Consider the following 20398-nt stretch of genomic DNA (forward strand, 5'->3'; position numbering starts at 1 on the left):
AATTTAAACAAGCCATTAAGTCACACTTTATATTTCATGAAACTTAGCTATCAGGTTGATAAATCCAATAATGTTGTAGGCCTCGGCTTTTACACAGCAGATTACTTTCACTCATGATCTACCCACAGCACTTACCTTTTAGCCATTACTAGAAATTCCATCCATTATGCAGAATGCACATCTCATCTCAATTCAAAGAAAAAGTTTGGAAGATGAACTGAAAAGCTTTTTTACTTGCCAAGGCCAGAGACCAGGATTTTAAGTTCTTTTTTCAAAAGCCAATGACAAAACTAACCTTTAAATCTGCAAAGGCAAAAGCACCATCAGCAGTGACAGTACTAACTGTAGCAGGAGAAAAAGCCCATAGAAAAATTGTGATATTTTATTTTAAGCCAGCTGCAGGCTTCAGATGGTCATTTTGCTTTTGACTGCTGCCAGCTGCAACTCCATCTTCCACCTAGTAAATATATAGTTCTTTACAAGACTTTTTCCTCTGTTTTTCCTTTCTCTCTCATTTCTGGAGATGCAGTACATCACAGCTAACTTACCCGGCTTTTTTTTTTTCAAACTTGTGGGGAAACAGTGCTTACATGAGATTTGGGGAAAATCAAGCATATCCCTAGTCACTCCTAGAATCTAACTTTGAATAAAGAGTAGGGAAGAAAGATGATGTAGCACATCTTTTTATTCCATGTGTATGACTAAGCTTTAAAAAGATGCGGGCTGTTCCTAAAGCAGGGACTTCTTTTCCCGCATTTATAATTCCTATGTAGGCATATTCAGCATTAGTCCACAGAAACCCAAAACTGATGAAAGCTAATCTAGGATGTTAATTCCAGAGAAAAAGTATTTCCTTTTATATAAAAGCAAGAAAGTCAGACTAGTTTAGTGGAAAATGTCATTCCTTGTCCTGTTATAAAGGACTGTAGTATTTTAATTTAGTTATTTAAATTTGCAGTGCCATTATTTAATCCACAAAAGACACACTGCTATTTTTTCCTCCCCAACTCTGATGCTATGTCATTACAATTTAATATAAAGGATTAGCATGTTAGTATTGAGAAACAACAATGTCTTACAGGGAAGAGTTGTGCAGACTATTTAGTCAAACAACGAAAATTATTTTTATTGGTGCATGCCCAACTCCATATACAAAGTATCATTATAACTTAAGTTGATTATTGTTTTTTAATACTTATAATCCTTAAGTGACCCATTCTGGTCTCTTTCATATGTATGCTTTTATGCATGTTCTATTTTCCTTTTGCCCACAGATGCTTATATCAAATTCATAAAAAAATGTAACAACATGTTTGGATGTAATCCTGAAAGCCAACTACCCTTGCCTGATTCACTTGCAGCTGGGGTTTGCAGTGGTGTAGACCATAGTGACGCAGTAGTTTAACAGACACATAAAATAAATCCAAGATGGACAAATGCACAAAGTTACATCTACACACTCGAATTCTTGGTCAAAGACCAGGACGATGATCACCAATAGCTATCTGATTATGAAGAGGGAGGCAAAGGAGATGAAATATTTCAGAAGTGACTAAAGGAGGCAGGCATCCCATTCCCACTGACTTCTGGACGCTTCTGTAAGGGTTACTCTGAAAAAGCACTTATTTAAAAAAAACGCCAATCAAATTGAATGTCTGTTTGAACATCATAACCATCTCTCTCTCTCACACACACACACACACACACACACACACACATGCTTATCCATTTCTCTCCTCTACCATTTGAAGATGATAGTTTTTCAGTACTTTGGAAAAAATGCTGCCTGTTTTATTCATTTCCAGTTCTAGAGTATATAAGAAAATGTTAAGACGTGCAGAGTATCAGCCAAGTGCCATTTTGATGTCAGACAACTTGCATGATTACAAATCATTTGTCCTGGTGACATTTCAGATGTAGTGGACCATGATTAAAAGTTAATCCAGGGCCAAGTCTGTAGAGAAACTGGGCTGCAATTACAGAATTCTATATATGCAATTACCAAAATGGAGCTTCAGTTAAATACAATAAAAAAATAAAAGCTTCATGAAATGTTACAGATTGGGGGGGGGGGAGGGAAGGAAAAATAATACAAAACAAAACCAAAAACCCACACAAACAAAATTAGCTACTTTGAAAAGCAATTTCAGTGAATGAAGGGACACAGTAACCTGCCAGTTCCACACACATTACAAAACAAATGAGAAACTGCATGCTCCACTTGGAGGCACATCCATTTTCTTCTTAAAAGAAGTCATTTACAGAAGAGCAAATTGGTGATTTGTACTTACACGCTGGACCCTTTTCAAGCCCTTGTCAAGAAATGATAAATTATTGAAGCATATTATAAAGTGGTGCCTGTTTTTGTGTGCTCTGCAGAGCCTTCTGAAATATTTTATGTAGAAAGGTTAACTATTAATTGCAAAATAACTGTTTGGAATTATTCCTTGGTCTTTAAAGGAAGAAAAAGAGAGAGAGAGAGAGAGAGAGAGAGAGAGAGAGACACAGAGAGAGAGACCATGCCTTCTTCTCCCATAGGTAACTGAAACATTACCATTGCCTACTTGCACCAAGAACCTATTAGTATTTGAGAAGCATGGGCCAACATTACATTCACACAATTGTCTGGTGCTCATTCAACCACAACTCAGAAATGTGTTGTTCCTAATGGCAGCATAAACTGCTTGTAGAATAAAGCAGAGCTTCAGAAAAAAAAAACCTCATTAACAAATTGGTTAAACAACCTCAGCATGAAGCGTATTACCCCAAGTGATAGCCTTATGCTGAACAACAGGAAAGCATTTTAAGCACTGAAGTGGAGTGTTCCAATCTTGATTTTCATCAGTATTTTAATCATTGCAATAAAAAATAGTTTTAATTCTGAGAGAGAGAGAGAGAGAAAGGGAGGTGGAAAGTATGTTAAGCTAATAAGGAGCCCTCCATAACCTCACTGGTCTTTGATTTAATCTCTCAGAGTTGCTGTGGGATACAAGCAAACAGTTTTGACTTCCCTGCTTGCATAGTGATTCCTTTCCTCCCAACATGCACCACATGCTAAGAGCTTGATATCTATTTGTTCACATTTCTGGCTGGCACATAGTTGAAGAATGGGCATATGTGTGTGGTGCAGAAAGAGAATAGCGAGTGGGAATAATGCAGACATGAACAGGACATACAATGTGTGTTTTATATAAACTAGAACCCACATGGAGACTAAACAGCTTCATCCGTTAAGCATCTAAAAACAACTAAAGCTTCAGATGTATTAAAATAAAACTCAGTGTTTTAAACTCTATTTTAAAAACTTCTATGCACTGGTAGAGAGAAGACACAGGAAAAAAAAAGAACCAAATACAAAAGTAACCGCAATCTGGAATAAAGTTGCTAGGATTTGAAGTGACTGCTGGCTGCGTTGGCATACCAACTGAAGAGCTTTTCACTTGTGACTGACTTCTATAGCTGGCACAGTGCTAACCCTGGGGGCTTTTCTTCCATTTGATTCAGTTCTTTCCCTACCCCCATTGTTGAAGTGTCAACGGTTACATCCCCTGATTCAAATACACAATTCAAGGGGGCTTTTTTTGGCTAATTTAACCAGTCAGCAGCTGAACTTTTTACCCTGCTGATTCTTAATGTAGCTTGGAATTTAAACCTGATCTTATTCCCCTTCTTTCAAGGGACAGGTTATTTTCACCAAGCCATTCACATTTAGCTGGGAGGAACTGAGGAGGTAATTTTGCCAATGCAACCAGATTATAATGCACGGTTATTCTCAAACTGCAACTAAACCAAATGTTCCATTCACTTAATACTGCAGCAATAAATATTCTCCATGCTCTACCCCACCCTTACACACTTTTTTCACTTTGTTCACAGTGGAACAAAACATTTCTTCAAAAATCAGGCACCCAGAAAAACATGCAATTGTATTTCTTTGCATTTAAAAAAAAAAGCAACATCCTTCCGGCAGTAGTCACTGTGGTATATCTGGCTTCACAGCACATAAAGAAATATTTAAACAGCTGTATTTTTCAACCAAAGAGAACTAGCTACAAATCAAACAGGTCTCATCATTCAGGGGAAAAAAACAAGCTCTGCAGTACAAAATATCCTTTTTTTGGCATCTTCACATCCTCCTCTTCTGTGTGCTTATGTACAGAACTGTGAAAAGGAAGAAGTGGAACATGTTTCAGAATTCTAGTAAATAAGGTGCAGCAATCTGTTTACCCAGAACAGCCCATTTTCATCCCACCAGTTAAATAAAGATGTGAAGAATCCCATTCAACACCAAACCAAAGTTAGTTTTTATAGGCGAAATCAGGAAATGTAAAAGTTAAAGTTCCAACAGCAATATTAAAAATTAAGTTACACCTATGTAATATTTAATATGCCACTTTTTCGCAATAAATATGTAGCTTCATTTCTGTAACTACACACAACGAACCCTGACTACAGAGAGGAACTCTATGGGATTGGTTTCTGGAACAATCTCCTTTGTCTTATCTACAATGACATGGACAGGAAAGTGCAACTGGCTTTTAGGATGCTGAGATTAAGGATGTCAGAAATAACATGCTCTTCCAACAAACAGTTCAGGATTCCCACTTTCTCAACTAAACATTATTGCAAAGTTCATTAAAAAAAAATTATGACAATTATGACACATTCCATCCACTTAGCCAGTACCAAGATAATGCTATGTTGCTCACTACCTTTTAGAAAATGGTTTACCCCGAGGTGGAGGAATTTATGGTAGTTACATCTTGGGTGCCCAGTATGGTCAATTATGAAATATTTTACATGTTGTCAAACTGCGATCTCATTTCCCTCCTTAACCTATTCTCTCAGAGCTTTCACAAACCTGCCCTGTTCTGAAGTTATGACCTTAACTTCCCCTGAACCAAACTAAAAGAAAAAAATTATATCTATCTAGATATATACACATACATACACACACACACACACACATATGTATATCTATCTTACACTCCACCCAGCACAAATATAAAGTATTAGTGTTAATAATTATTGTCATCTTCCTGACTGATGTTAACATCTCTATCTGCAAGCACATTTTTAAGTATTAACGAACTTCAGGACAGCAAAGGTAGCCAGCACTCAGATCTAGATAACCATACAAGAGGATGGAGCAGTACTATCTGCATCTATATAACACCATAAGTTTATACAGTGCTAATTGAGCAAGACATGGTAAACTGTTCTGCAGGAGATACTTGGACAGACAAAAAGTACAGGACTAGAACTGGTGAGGAAAGTGCTGCCAGTTGTGTGAACAAAATAAAAAATGCAGGTTTTCCAAGAGGACAGGAAAGAAAGGGCTCTCTTCCAAGAATTCAAAACATGCACACAGAGGTGTAACTGGCCAGCACTGCACCCAGGACAGCCCTCACTGTCCACCCTTCATCAACCTCCTGTACCTTTTTTGCAGGGCCTCTCGAGTTAGAGCCCCTGGCAGCACGCTGTGGCACAAGAGAACCAGACTGAGTTCACTGCTGCTGAGAGAAGTCACCTCTTTTGCTGACTGTTTTAAGTAACAAAAAAAAGGTTCCCCCCTCCAAGTAGGGTAAATTCCAGCTGTTCTTCCTGCCTTGCCTGCTGCCACTCAACAGCACTACATTTCCCAGGATGCCCTTCCCTCACTTGCATCCTCCTTCACCACTTCTGGAGCCGAAACTGGAAAGCTGCAGGAAGAGGGAGAGTGAGGGACAGAAGGGCAAGACACAACCCCCTCCACCCTTTAACCAGTGCCCAGGGTTTGCACCCTGTTCACCCACTCATCCTCATGCTATTGCATATATAAATTAAAACACAAAGCCAAGCAATGGAAAAATCCAACATGGATCTGTAAAAGGGAAATTAGGAACTGAACACACACACACACTGGGGGGGGGAAATCACACAGGCTTTTAACATAAGAATGTCAATGTGGCTACAGACAAGAAACACCTAATTTTGTCCTTACAGATGCCTCAGATTCAAAATTGCAAATATAAAAAATAGTTTTTCTAATTCAGAGTATTCCAGGGAAGAGTTACCATTGTTTCCTCGGATAAATGCATCCCCATACTTGTTCTTTAACTGTCCATTTACATATTCTTCCGTCTGTTCCAAAGCTATATTCATATACCCATCCAGACAAGCCAGGACACCTGGAGAAAATAAAAGCCAATTAAAAAAATATTTAAAACAGATTAGATTTCAAAATTACATAGTGAACTGTGAATCCGATTGTCTTGTTCACTGAACAGACCACACTAAAACCCAAATTTTCTCTGTAGAGAAAATAATCTGATTAGACCTATCAAACTAGGCACTAGACTGAAACCCAGGACACCCAGGTTCTAGTCCCTGTTCTGTCACTGATCTGTTGGGTGACTTTGGACAAGACACTTAATCACTATGCCTCAGTTTCTCCAACTGTAAAATGGGATAGTGATACAGAATACTTCTGTACAACACCACGCTATACATAGATGAAAAATGACATATACATGCAGCCTATTCTCAGCCAATCAAAAAAAAAGGTCAACCACAAACAATGAATAATGGTCACCAACCTTATCACTCAGAGTAGCAGCTAGCTATTCAGTCAATGACTTCTGCTTTGAAAGCTGATAATATGTAAATGAACAGAAGCACTACCAAAAAGTTTCAGGGGTATAAGTTGTAGCCATGTTGGTCTAAGGACAGGCAGACAAGGTTCTTTGAGTCAATCTGATATCTTTTTAGACCAACTGAAATAGTTAGAAAAATTCTTCTTTGCAAGCTTTCAGGCTCAGCCTGATGAAGGCTGTTTGTACCCGAAAGCTTGCAAAGAAAAATTTTTCCAACTATTTGAGTTGGTCTAATAAAAGACATCGGATTTACCCAAAGAACCGTGTCTACCAAAAAGTGGCATGCTAAAGTGGAACCTATGTGTCTTAAAATGGAACTTCAGCTGCAACTAGATAAACAGAGAGGAAGGTTATAAAAGAGGTTCAGTTTTTCATCGGAATGATGCCTTGGAGATGTATCCAAAGGGTAATCAATCTGATATAGGGTATCGGAGTATACCAGGTTTAAACAAAACAAAACAAAGATGCCCATTTTGCACCATTTTTCAACTGAAACTATTTTGAAAAAAAAGTTTTACATATCAATTCTCACAGACGGTATTACACAGTTTAGATTAATAAGTCTGCCCATTAGTAACTTTTCTTGTGTTTAGGCAAATGAATACTAGAGTCAAAAGATTTAAAGGGAAAAAAATCCTATTCCTCCTTCCAACCCAGTCCCCATTTCCGTCACACTCTCTCACATTCTGCTCTGTTTACCGAATGCATTTCCTGAGCTGACTGTTATGTTACAATAATCACACCTTAATTCTCTCCTTACATCAGACTTCTTTTGTGATTCACATAGCCATAACAGAGGAATGGCTAAGGATGCAAGTTTACGGATGTATAACTTGTTGGATCATTATCCTCAAGTAGTCATCAATGTATCATCCCAACTGGACACTGAGTGGGGTTTTTCAGAGGTCTGTCCTGGGTCTGGTATTATTCAGTATCTTCATTAATAAATAGGATGGGACTGAGTACATGCTTAGCAAATCTGCAGATGATACCAAGTTAGTGGAGTTGCAGACACTTTGGAGAGCAGGGCTATAATTCAGAATGACCTTGATAAAATGGAATCAATTAAATGAAATTCAACAAAGACATGTGCAAAGTCCTGTACTTAGGATGAAACAATTTTATACACAAATACAGACTGGGGGATGACTGGTGAAGCTGCAGTCCTGCAGAAAAAGACTTGGGGGTTAATGGACCATAAAATGAATGAGCCAATAGGATACACTTTTGTTGCCAAAAAAGTCAACAGCATACTGGGTTGTATTAGCAGGAACCTCACTTGCAAATCAAAGGAAATGATCCTTCTAATCTATTCAGTATTGGTAAGGCCTCATCTGGATTACCACTTCAGTTTTCGGCCCTGCACTTCAAGTAAGATGTGGACTGGTTAGAGTCCAACTGAAAGCAGCAGAAAAGATGGGAAACATGACTTACAGGAAACATGGCTTGCAATGAAAGGCTGAAAGAACTGAGATTATTTAGTCTAGAGAAGAGAAGACTCAGGAGAATCTGATAAATCCTCAAATAACTAGAGCAGGGGTTCTCAAACTTTGTGCTACTGCGACTCCGACTGCTGGATGGTGGTGGTGGGGGATGGGGAGTTCACACGCATCAGCCACCTCCATGCACCCCTGCACACCGCCGCCGCGCACCGCTTCCCCACCGTATCCCCTGAGAAGTTTGCGGCTCCCTTTTAAATTGCTCAGTTTGAGAACCCCTGATCTACAAGGTGGTTATAAAGAGGATAAAAAGACAGACTGTTTGTGGCTGCAAGGGACAGGACTAAGAGTAACAGTCTCAAATTTCAGTAAAATTTAGACTGGATATCAGGAAGAACTTTCTTACTAGGAGGGCTGTTAGTCATTGGAAAAAATTACTTAAGAAAGGCTGCAGAATCTCAGTCCTTGGGCATTTTAATAGGTTAGACAAGCTCTTGACTAAAGTTCATCAGGGACAATCCTGCCTTTCAGGGGCCTAGATCAATGGCACTCAACCATTGGGCCCCATGGGTGGCACAGAGTCAGATCATAGCCCACCCACTGGTACTGGAGCCCATGCCACCATGCATGCCCAATCTAGCTCTCAGGGCCATGGCCTGCAGGGCTCTCCATGGACTTGGGGGAGGGCTGCAAGCAGGATGACAGTGACAGGTGATAGATTTGGGCCAGGGTCAAACAACCGTGGACTAGATGACCTCCTGAGGCCCCTTCCAGTTCAGTGTTTTTTTTTCCTATAACACTGGCCTGGGTCCTACAAGAGGGGTTCACTTCTATGAGGGAATTATGGAAGAGAAGAAGGGCCATAGTGCTCTATTCATTATTTACCTGATAAACAAATCATTCAATTATGTAGAGGGAATGAACTGAATGTTAAGAATAACAAGAGCAAAAATATACACATGCACACACAAACAAAAGAGGCCTGAACTGTAGCTTAGGAATAATTGGAAAAATGTAATTTTTAACAGCACACACTAAGGGAAGTAGTAAAAAGGTCACCTTAACCTTCCCACCCTGAGGTTCTTGTATCTTTGTTATCTAAATCTCATCTTTGCCTTTTTGGATGATAATGTCTTTAGAATTGGAACCATACGTTCCTCTCTGTTTGGATGATACCCAGCACTTCTTGGGTCTAGCACAAGCTAAAATAATTATAATTTAATTGCATAACTGCCCTATAAAATAGCAATGTGGAAAAATATCTGGGCAGAGGACTCTCCTCTAGGACACATTCTCACTTCTCAGCCACGTTTCTGCAAGACCTTCCATTAAATAATTGGGAATTTAAAGTCTCCTGCCAACTTTTATGGTTTTAAGATCATATTTTCCCGTGTTTTTCTTTCCTCTGTTTCTGCACAAACAGGAGAACTTGACTGGTTATGCACAAAAGGCTTTAAATGAACAAAATGGAAGTCAGAACTCCTTTTATTCCAGCTGTCTTCTTTCAGTTTAATAATCTTAGGGAAAAATAGTTCCCAGAAAAATTAGGCTTAAGTGGACAGTCTATCTCGAAGGTATCACTCAGCAGATACTAAACAGTAGCATTTGCACACCCAGAACAAAAGAGGCTGTGAATTCAGACTTGTTTACTTCTCTCCTTTCCCCTTCCCTTTGTATTTTCTCTCTTCTAATGCCACAACTGGCATTAAGTGTCACTGTTACCCAGCCTTGCTTGCATGCTGAGTATGAAGTTTTCCATACATGCTCACATGAGTACAGGCATGCAAGTCATGCAGTTAAAATGTACCAATTACGACTGTGCATTTTCAAGCCCTCTCTCCTTAAATATGCACATTGATCTGGCAACAAATCAAGATATTCTGCAGTTACACAGCCACATTTGCGAAACAACATACAATTAGCAACACTGTCTAGAAGCAGAAATAGACAGAATATTACAAGAGCCTGAATTCCATTTTTTTTTTTAAGTTTTAGAAAAAATACAGCTTGAATTAGTGTGGGAATGAGGGAGTTGTGTATTTTTTATAGGGATAAAACAGGTAATCTGCATGTATATAACCTGCATGACTGGGTAGCATTAAATCAAAGGGAAGCGAACAGAAAACAAAAGGATAAGACTCCTGAAGTGAACAATAGTTTATGCTTCTTAAATCTTAGAGTCAGGCCTAAGGGGATATCAACCCATTAAAGAATCTGGTCTAGAAAAGGAAGCAGAGGGAGTCTGTAAACAGCAGTTGGCGATGAATCTGGTGGGAGATACAGAACCAAGGATTATCTAAAATCTCCCCTAACTTTATACAGTTGGTTCAATAAAAGAAGTCATCAGAATTAAAAAGCCTTGCTTTGCACATATTTCATGGACCACCACAGCAACTACAACACAGCTCCAACCCCAGAAAACAAGCTACAGAAGTTTGGTCCATTTCCAGCAGGCCAGGGATAGACTCAAAGGTCATGTCCAGACAAGCATGGCCATGTGGTACGTGGTGCCACAAATGCATCTGCAGCACCACATACTACACATTCTGATGTTCTTCGTGCTGCAAGGGAGTACTGCCCATGTGTGTGATGCTCCGATATTTTTTTCCCCCGTCGATTTTTTGACCCTTGGATATGCAGGGGTCAAAAAACCCACAAAAAAACCTATGGGGAAAAAAGAGCAGAGCAGTGTATGCCATTCAAAAGCAAAGCCAGGCTGCTCAGAGCCACACTGCAGCTGCCAGCCAGGCTCTGTGCAGCAGAATTGCCGCTGCTGCAGCCCCAGGAGACCCCCAGGTAAGGCTGCTGGAGCCAGCCAAGTGCTGGCCCCAGCCTCCTGCACCCCACCCCACCCAGCCTCCTGTACCGCCACCTTGCCATGTACCAAAGCACGCGTGGCATGGGCATTCCCCAGGGACAAGTCATGGTGGTGCAAGGTGCACCACCGCTACTCGTCCCCAAGGAACCAAATGTCTATGCTCATCTGGATGCAGCCAGTGGTACTTAAAAAAGCTTGCAAGGAAACATTAAATTGTAGGCAACTGGAAATGTATGCAGATATTTGTTTTCATCTGGTTCTCTGAGTGTTATGTACCTTCAAATAAACAGAAGTGTTGTTTTGAAGAAAGATCTCTGGATCATTTTAAGGAGCCTGTTACAGGCTCCTAGAGGAAAAAGGGGTACAAGTGCCAAACACCACTAGGAAACAAAGGAGCCGATTCCAACAAGCCAATCTGAGATTGGTTAATCCTTGCTGTTCCAGAAGGTAAAGGTGGCAAAACGTGTCACCTGAAGTGACAAGAACAGGTCACAGCTCAGGTTGCACATGAATATTTCATGCATTGTACTCAATCGCTGATCTCACACAGTTTTTGACACCACAGTATGCCTCCCGTTCTGTAAACTGAAGCCTGTGAAGTAACAGCTTCATAAAGAGTGGCAATGTGCATTAGGCCTATAATGTTTAAATATCTGAAGTACTGAATAAAACACCTAATACAGGAAGAAATGGAGACATCTGAAATGTGTATTTTGATTTCAGGCAGACAAGGTTCCTTGGGTGAATTTGATATCTTTTATTAGACCAACCCAAATAGTTGAAGAATATTTATTAAGCAAGCTTTCGGGTTCAAAAACCCTTCGTCAGGCTATTTTGATTTCAGGCATTTAACTGATGACATTACTTCTAGGAAAGGTGGGGCTGGCAAATCTAAACTTGCAGAGGTGAGAGTGAGATGGTACACCATTAAAAGATCTACTTTCCACAAAAGGAAGCCATAACCCTGTAGCTCATACAGGTAGGTCAAGGACCAGCTATAGGTTTTTAAAAAGCATGTTAAAGGATGAAGAAACAGCAATCCCACTGAAGTCACTGGGCCATTTGCTCCTAACTCAGTGGGATTTTTCCAACACACTGAAGTGAACCCTCAATTTAAGAACAAAAAAGAAATATTGTCTCTGCTTGACTAAGTATGTGAATAATCTCACAGATTTCAATCCTGGTCACTTGAATCTCAGTCACGTGATTTTTTTAAGGCTCTGCATGGCAAGACCAGTTCTGTTATATCAACAGGGCAACTCACACTTACACGCTTTTCTGAATTTAGACCTCAACCAGTACCTTCAAATCACTGAACTATTACCCACTCTCTCTCTCAAACCTAATTATTACTGAGATACACTGTCATTGTAAGGAAATTGCACCATTACAACACAACTGTCAGACTCTAACGTAAGTAGCAACTACTATAGGAGCAATTCTATTTTGAGGAAGGCCAAAATACCACATTACCCCAGAGAACAAACAAACTGCCAAGAATTTAACCTTGCCGCAAAGGTTTTTTTGCCCATCTAAATTACGGCATTATCTTGTTTTTTCTTTTTTTTAAGTAACAGACTATATTTCTTTTTCTCTCATCAACAATAATACTAAATATTACTTGTTTATTGCAGGGGTGAAAGAAAGACTTACCTCGATAGTCCACTCCAGAATTTAACTTTACGACAACTGGCCTTCCTATTATTTGTTTTAAGAAGTCACTAGGGGTTTGCTTCCGCAGGCTCATTTTCACAGTCCTGGTAGGTTGGGAGGGAAAAAAAAAGAGGAGAGGCGAAAGTACTTAGATAAGCAACTCAAATACAGAGTTTAAAGATTCAGTAGCTAGAGGCAGACTTGTGGCTCTCAAGGCATTTACCAGGGAAAAGTTACCCAAGTGGATAAAAAAAACAAGGAGAAAAGACTAGAGCCACAGCATGAAACTTTCCATTTAATTTATTGCAATTTACGAAGTTCATAACAACTTTTTACTATAGTAGTCTTACGAGAATTATGGGAACGAGAACTGTTAATGAGTATTTTCAACGTCAAAAAAATACAGAATTGCCATACCTTTAACATACAGAGATGGCTTTGCTGCCTGGCAGGAGCAATAATTTCAATAAAATTAGAGTGAGCATTCAGAATCAAGCTTTGTCATTTACTAGTCCAGAGATCAAGGAGAATATTATCATCTCATAATACAGGGTATAATGTACAAGTTTAATTTTATATATGTGGGGCAATTTGAACTCAGAAGCTGGTCTGGGTTTTTTCTGGACGTTCTTCTAAGTCACTTTGATTTTATTCTTTCATTTAGGTATTCTCTTTCTACAAGACATGTTCATTTGTTTTTTAAATCCATTGCACAGTGGTACATATGCAGCATCTGCATCTACTAAGACATCCAAACCTGGCTGCAGTTTGGTAGGGAATGTTTCATCCTAAACAAAGGAAATAGGCTTGTTAAGATTTTTAAAGCTATTTATCAATTGCCCTCTTTTTTCAGATTGGAATGCATTCTGGAATACATGTTAAAGACCTGCTAGCACCATTTCGGTACATAAATCATTATGAGAAAAGCAGTTCTGAGTACTTTCTACCACGTATAGCCATGATTACTGTACTTGCCCAAATATAAGATGACCCTGAATTTAAGATGACTCCTCCCAATAATTAGATTCTACACACAGAATATGTATAAGTTTACTATAATTCTCCATGTATGGAATCTAACTACTGTAGATCTTAAATTCCTCCTCCCCCCCCCCCCCAACTACTGGGGGAGGGGCAGGGAGACACGATGAGGGGACAGTAATAGGGCAGGCAGGGGAAGGACCAATGAGAGACAGGCAGTAGGTAGACACATGGTAAGGGACATGCAGTGCAGAAGTGGGGGGACAGGCAGTAAGAAAGGCAGGCCTCCAGCTGTCTGTTCCCTCCCTCTACATACCCCATTGTGTCTGCCCGCCACAGCCTCAGAGCCCCGATCCCCCTTCCCCTATTCCCCCTCTACACAGCTTCTGCCCCCTGCAGCCTTGGGTCCCTACCCCCTCTTCCTCCCATCTCCCCAAAGTCTTTACCCCTCGCCTGCCCTTCCATTTGCCTTTGCTGACAGCTTGTCACTACTGCAGGCAGGGGGATTGGGCACTGGTTCCAGCCTGGCCCTGTAGTAGCAGCTGCAGCTCTGGCTCCAACCCCAGGTTAGGGCCAAGGCCAGAGCCACAGCAGCTGCCTCCCCAGCCCCTCACACTCAATTGTAAGCCAAGGGGCCTTTCCCCAACTCCACCTCCCATATTAGATAGGTGGGTGGGGAACCTCATCTTTTAATCGAGTACATATGGTATTTTTATAGATTGTACATAGTACACTGGACATAATCTCAGTTTTTAAAAAATCATATATAGGACTAATCTGCATCAAGGCTTCTCATCTGCAAAGTTTCACTTTAATACAAACCTCGCAGGAACAATATTTTAAAGAATTAAAAGTATCCTTCCCAATCATTTATTTGATGTATATTAATAGACTCTGTCCTTAATGACTGCACTTATTTATAGGCATTTCTGCATATTTCATCACTAGCTTCCAAGTGCAATGCTTCACACTGTAGTAAACATCTCGGGTATATCAACACTTTTTCATATAAAATTGTGCCAGTTTTAACCATGCAAACTAGGCTGCTTTCAGAAAAGTAATATGAAAAAAAATAGCTGTTCTACCTGGCTCAGTATTTCTAAATGTAGATTAAAGTCCCTCTTAACATATAAAGATATACACAGACATCATGCATCTCTTGCCACAGCTGATCTGTTATAACTGAGTGAAACACACATCACCTATTGCCCCACTTACTGATTCTGCGGGACAATGGGCAATATGTTCCCCACTAGCATAGCAGATGCACCCCGGAGAATCTCTGCAAGCAGAGAAGGCCAGTGCGGGAAATTGGCTGATTGATGGTCCCAGCCCCAGGACCACACCAGAGCACTGAACTTGCTCCAGCGCAGTGCCAGGGCTGAGACTGCTGATTCCCAGGGTGCATCTGTAAGTGGGCAACACTTTGCCCCGTGTCCCATAGGAGCAGTAGGCAGGACAACAGGCAACATGTTTCACTCAATGAAGGAGATCAGCTGATTGACAGTCCCAGGCCTGGGACTATACTGGATTGATGCGCACCCAGGGAATCCCAAACAGAAGAACGCAGGTAGATATTCCTGAGGCTTCAGAGGCCTGATCCTCCATGTCCCAGGAATGGGAATTCCTGCCTTAAAGTAAACAGATATTTGCTGCAAAACAGTGGCACAAAATCATACCACTTATGTCACACCACAAATGTTGGGCACGTGTGGCGCAACAAGGTGCATGTATATCTGTTGGCTTGGCCTTTGTGCTGCCATAAGATTTTTTTTTTGGTGTCTCAACGCAACATCTGTTTACACCTTAACATCTCTGTGTGCTGTTTTCAGTGACACTAAATTCTAGACTGTAGAAGACATTTTTAATGATTTGTCTACATTCATATAATATTGTTTAAAAAAATATCAGCTGGCCCTTCCTATACCTCATTAATAGCCATAAAAAATTATCCAAGATGCTCTTAACTCTGGGCTATGTTCCTGTATCTAGTTTAAGGCAATTCTAATACCCACCTGCTTTTCACCCTTCTACATTCTCAACTTCCAGAAAATGAGTTCAGTGAAGAGTAGCAATGCTAACACTGTTCATCATAGCAGAATAGGGCCTGTACAACCCTGATGGAAGCCAACAGCATGAACACAGTCCTTTTACAAAAAAATTCTGAACATCCTCATATCTTAGAGATCAAGGAATTAGAATTTAGTCTGTGTCCCTTCAATCAAGGGTTCAACTTTTTGCAAAGGCTGGATGGCATCTAAACCTAGTGTCTCAATAGAGCATTTTTCCTTGTACTGTGATAACACACCTGTAGTCCTCACACACTACAAAAGCTCAACAGAAAAGTAATATGAGAAATGTATTTCATGTACTGTAACTGTTCATGGCTACCCATGTTTTGTTCCTTACAGAAAATGAATAAACTCAATTTATGGCAAAGTGGGCTTACGCCATTGGATCAGAAATTAGTACTGAAAAAATGGGAGACCATCTGAAATAATGGTCCCACACAATAATAAAAGAAAATTATTTTAAAACCTTATATCAGTGCTCTCTCACGCCACTCAAAATTTAATGCTTTTATGGTAGAGACAAATGTTGGAGGGAGTGTGGTTGTTTGGGGAACATTCCACTACATGTGATGCACATGTCCCAGAATCAGACTGTTCTGGAAGCAGGCTGGAGACATGGTGAAGGAAATAAAAGGATGCCAACTAACAAGATAACCACTTAGTGTTCCTGTTGAACCTTCCTATGAACTCTGCACTTACAGAGGTCACAAGGAATTATTCACTCATCTTCTAACGGCTGCAGGAATTACAACTGCAAAAATCTGAAAGATGACAACTCTAAAATCAATGGCTAGTTTCCAAACGCTTGGTAAATTTTAGTGATAGAAAAGTCCCACCAAGTCAGTGTTCTGCAGGGGGTGGGGAGGACAAGACAACGCTTACTTGGAAATCTGAAGGAGTATTTTGGAATTTACTTACAAACAATCTTCTACCTTCAAACCAGAAAAAATCTGAGAGACTTTAACTCTCCTCCTCTGTTTTTCAACATATGATTAGTCCTCTTCTCTCTTCTCTGGACACTTTCTCCCCTGCAACTTAACTCCCTTTTCCCATGGACCAGATGCAGGTACTAGTGGATGGCAGCTCTGTAGATGCCTCATTTCTCTTCCTCTTCAGTAGTTGAAAACTACTGGCATTTTTACACGTGCTCCAGGGTGCTTTAATTAGAGCAGCTCTCCAAGGGCTTTAATTAGGGCTTCAATTAGAACAGCTCTCAGTTAACAAAAGTTTGTCTAAAGTGCCCCTGCTGCCATTTTGAAGTGTGGGGACACCAGTACACAAGAGGTGGAGGCTGGATGGCGCACACTAATTGGCAAACTCCATCAGACTCAATTAATCGAGTCTGTAATTTCAGCATGTTGGAGCAGCTTCCCAGCACATCTACAGACACCCTATAACAGAGTCAGCTGCCATGTGCTCATACCTAGCTGCTTTACATGCTCGAAGCTTTCTACTACTGATAGTAATAAAATGGATATTAGTAAAGACAGCCAACTCTAGACAGACTACTGACAAGGGTTCCGGTGAACACCAGAGACTAGTTTGTAAAATACATAGTCTGTGACAAGCTGCTGAAAAATGAAATTCCCTACCAACTTATTAACATATTACTCTGCAATGTGAAAATAAACACAGATTCATAGATGTTAGGGTCGGAAGGGACCTCAATAGGTCATCGAGTCCGACCCCCTGCATAGGCAGGAAAGAGTGCTGGTTTCAGATCACTCCAGCCAGATGCCTATCTAACCTCCTCCTGAAGACCCCCAGGGTAGGGGATAGCACCACTTCCCTTGGGAGCCCATTCCAGATTTTGGCCACTCTAACTGTGAAGAAGTTCTTCCTAAATGTCCAGTCTAAATCTGCTCTCTGCTAGCTTATGGTCATTCTTTCTTGTGACCCCCCAGGGGCACATGAAAGAAGTCATCACAAGAAGATGAAAGGCAATAAAAGATAAAGCTCAGGTGTGACTTGACAACACCAGCTAAACCTTTCAATCAGTTTTTTCATCAACAGATTTTTTTTGGGGGGTCCTTAATAAACCCTTACTAAACAGGCTTGGACAGTGGTTCTCAACCTTTTTAGGCTTGAGGCACCCCTTGATAGACCCGAGGCACCCCTGGGAAAATGCCAGCTCTTAGATCTCACTATTTTTTCACCAGAGAAAAATAACAGAGCAATTCTTCTGCTGCAAAGACCTCTGCAAGACCACAACAGGGCAGAACGGCTTTGACACTGGGTTTCCATTTGAAATCTCCGTGTTTATCGTATGAACGCTGCCTGCACACCAAACAGTGCTAACACTCTACGGCACCCTTAAAAGGGCCTCAAGGCACTCCAGGGTGACGCAGGGCCCAGGCTGAGAAACACTGCACTAAAGGAAGAGTTATTAGAAGAGGAAAGAGCTGAGGGGAAAGCCAAAATCCTAGAAGAAACCCAAGGCTGGCAGTAAACACAAAGCTGGACATGAGCCAGTCGCAAACTGCCTGCACAGGTCTCAAAGAGGCCACTGTGCACCTAATGCTGGGCACCTCCGGACCAGTACGGGGGAGAAAAATTAGCAAAACAGAGCCAGCAACAGCCAGAGCCCCTCCATGACACATGTGAGATGATCCAAGTGGACACTGAGGTGCAGCTCCCCAGGCAGCTGGCAGGGGAAAGCAAGGAGCAGGGGTTAGTTATCAGCGGCTGTCCCAGGAGACGGAAGGGGCAGCAGGAGACTGAAGAAAGGGGCAGCTCTGGGGAGCGGGACGTGGATCTGCTGTCGGACGCTGCAGTGGGGGGGGGGGGACCGAAATGCACCTTCCTAAAATAAAACTGGACGAAAACTGCCTGATCCTCGTGTTGTGCTGTGCGGCACAGATGTAAAGCATAGGCGCATGCACACACACAACACACATGCATGCAGACGCATGCACAAACACGCGCACCCGTTCCCGTCAGCGCCCGCGCAAGGGAGGGCAGGGCAGGGCAGGGCAGGGCAGGTCATGACCCAGCGGGGTGCGCGCGCAGCAGCCGACCCTGCCGCCGCCGCGGCATGCGCATGCGCAAGCTCGGCCTGCGCGCCACAGCACCGCGCCACAGCATCGAGCCACCGCTCCCAGCCTGAGGCGCCCCGCGCCCAGGCTACGGCGCCAGGCAGTTCACTGCCGTTGGCCGGCAGCGGCCCGGCCCCTGCCCCTGCCCCGCGCGCCCTAGCTCGCTCACCCGCGCGCTGCTCCACCCGCTGGCTAGGAAAGCTGCCGGGCGCACGAACAGCCAATCAACGCCTTGCTACGGCGAGCTGCCGGGACCAGAACTCCCTGCTTGGACAAGAACGCGTTCTGCTGGGGACTTGGGGCGGGGCCAGCACGTGAAGCCGCTGCGCTGCTCTGCGCTCGGCAGGGTCCCGCCCCCGCCCCAATGGGATCTGCCCATTGCAAAGCTTCCGCACCCACCCTCCAGTGCCCTTTTTAAGGGTCTGAGGCCGCTGCTTTGCTGCCTTGGGCTCCGTGCACGGCGGCTCAGCCAAGCCGAGCCCAGCCCAGCCCAGCAAGTCTTCTTAGTCCAGGGGTGCTCAGCCAGGGTGTCTTGGCCCAGTGGTACCTGGGATCCTGTCCAAGCTGCTTCACAGGTTGAGCCCCGGGATGGCCCCTAGGAAGCCCTGGCTGTGGTTGTGCAGCAGAAACCCTGCCCTGCTACTCTCCTGTCCTTAAATAAAGAGCGAAAACGAAGAGCTGGGGGGGTGTTGTAGCCGTGTTAGCTTAAGGACATAGGCACACAAGGCTTTTTCAATAAATGATATCTTTTATTAGACCAGCTAAATAGTTAGGGAAATTGTTCTTTGCAAGCTTTTGGGCACAAGCACCCTTCTTCAGGCACAGGAAGAGTCTGTGGATGTTTCGTGCTCTCCTGGATGGAACAGAAGCCAACGTGTAAAATGCAGGCCTGCAAAAATGCAAATGCAATGGCAGCGAGGATCAGAGGCCATGGGGGACAAGAGGTGTGAGGCAGGTGTAGGGGTGGGGGATTATTGACCTGGTGATAATGTAGCTGGTAAAATGTAGAGAGGTTACCTGGGGTTATTGAAGGTCAGGCAGATTATAATGTACTGTAAATCTAATGTCTGTTTAGTCCATGATTTTTTGTATCCAGTACATTGAAGAAGTGAAGTTCATAGGCTCGTCTGTGAAAGGTGTTTTGTACATTATCTTTGAGGATGAGAAGTGAGAGACTGGAGAGAGAGTGGGTGTGTTGTGAGAAGTGTGCACCCACAGGTGCTTGGGTATTTCTGTCTCTCATAGATTTCTGGTGTGTGTTCATTCTGGTGCACAGTTATTTCTTGGTTTCTCTTACATATTTTCCATCAGGGCATGTAGTGTGCTGGATGAGATACAGAAGAGCTGGCATTTCCCAAAGGCTAATGAGTCTAAAAAGGTTGAGGACCTCAGCCTCCCTCTCTGCCTGCTCCTGCTGCTAAGACGTGGATGCCAGCAGTCACCTTAGTCATAGTCAGCTGCTGGTTTAATACAGAAGGCCTCAGATTAGAGTCCAAGGTTAAAGTCGCACGTTCTGCCCCTAAAGCTCCCTCTTCTCTTTGTGCTGTGAAGTGTATGCAGACGTGGAATTTGGAAAGGGGGCATGGGGACGGTGAGGTGCATCATCACATATAACAGCATTTATCTTTCTTCAGTTAAAAAGAAATTAGAAGCTTCATGTAGACACTACAGGCCTAGGGCTGTGTTACTCAGTTTAAGAATGAAGCAAAAGCAAACCTAACTTCATAGGAATGAGTTAAAAACAGTCTGCAAAGCTGAGAATTAG

General features: G+C 42.2%; 1 protein-coding gene across 1 annotated transcript; it reads right to left on the minus strand.

Annotated features, from left to right (window-relative positions):
* Positions 1-3907: 3907 nt before the first annotated feature.
* Positions 3908-18910, minus strand: LSM6 (LSM6 homolog, U6 small nuclear RNA and mRNA degradation associated). The gene is made up of 4 exons (XM_006268528.4): positions 18803-18910; positions 12546-12649; positions 6057-6170; positions 3908-4161 (listed from the first exon to the last, which is right to left on the minus strand). Exons 2-4 carry the CDS (start codon positions 12637-12639, stop codon positions 4127-4129), a joined length of 243 nt encoding a protein of 80 aa, XP_006268590.1. The 5' UTR covers positions 12640-12649; positions 18803-18910; the 3' UTR covers positions 3908-4126.
* Between the last annotated feature and the right edge of the window lie 1488 nt (positions 18911-20398).

This window comes from Alligator mississippiensis, chromosome 2 (genome assembly GCF_030867095.1).
Source record: "Alligator mississippiensis isolate rAllMis1 chromosome 2, rAllMis1, whole genome shotgun sequence".
Lineage (NCBI taxonomy): Eukaryota > Metazoa > Chordata > Crocodylia > Alligatoridae > Alligator > Alligator mississippiensis.

What these genes read in the sequence shown, in the direction of transcription:
- LSM6 (XM_006268528.4), bottom strand. Translation starts at nt 12,639, where the DNA reads ATGAGCCTGCGGAAGCAAACCCCTAGTGACTTCTTAAAACAAATAATA. An exon ending in TTCTGGAGTGGACTATCGAG is followed by an intron (nt 6,171 to 12,545) that starts GTAAGTCTTTCT and finishes TATTTTCTCCAG; the next exon opens with GTGTCCTGGCTTGTCTGGAT. An exon ending in ATTTATCCGAGGAAACAATG is followed by an intron (nt 4,162 to 6,056) that starts GTAACTCTTCCC and finishes TCCTTTTCACAG; the next exon opens with TTCTGTACATAAGCACACAG.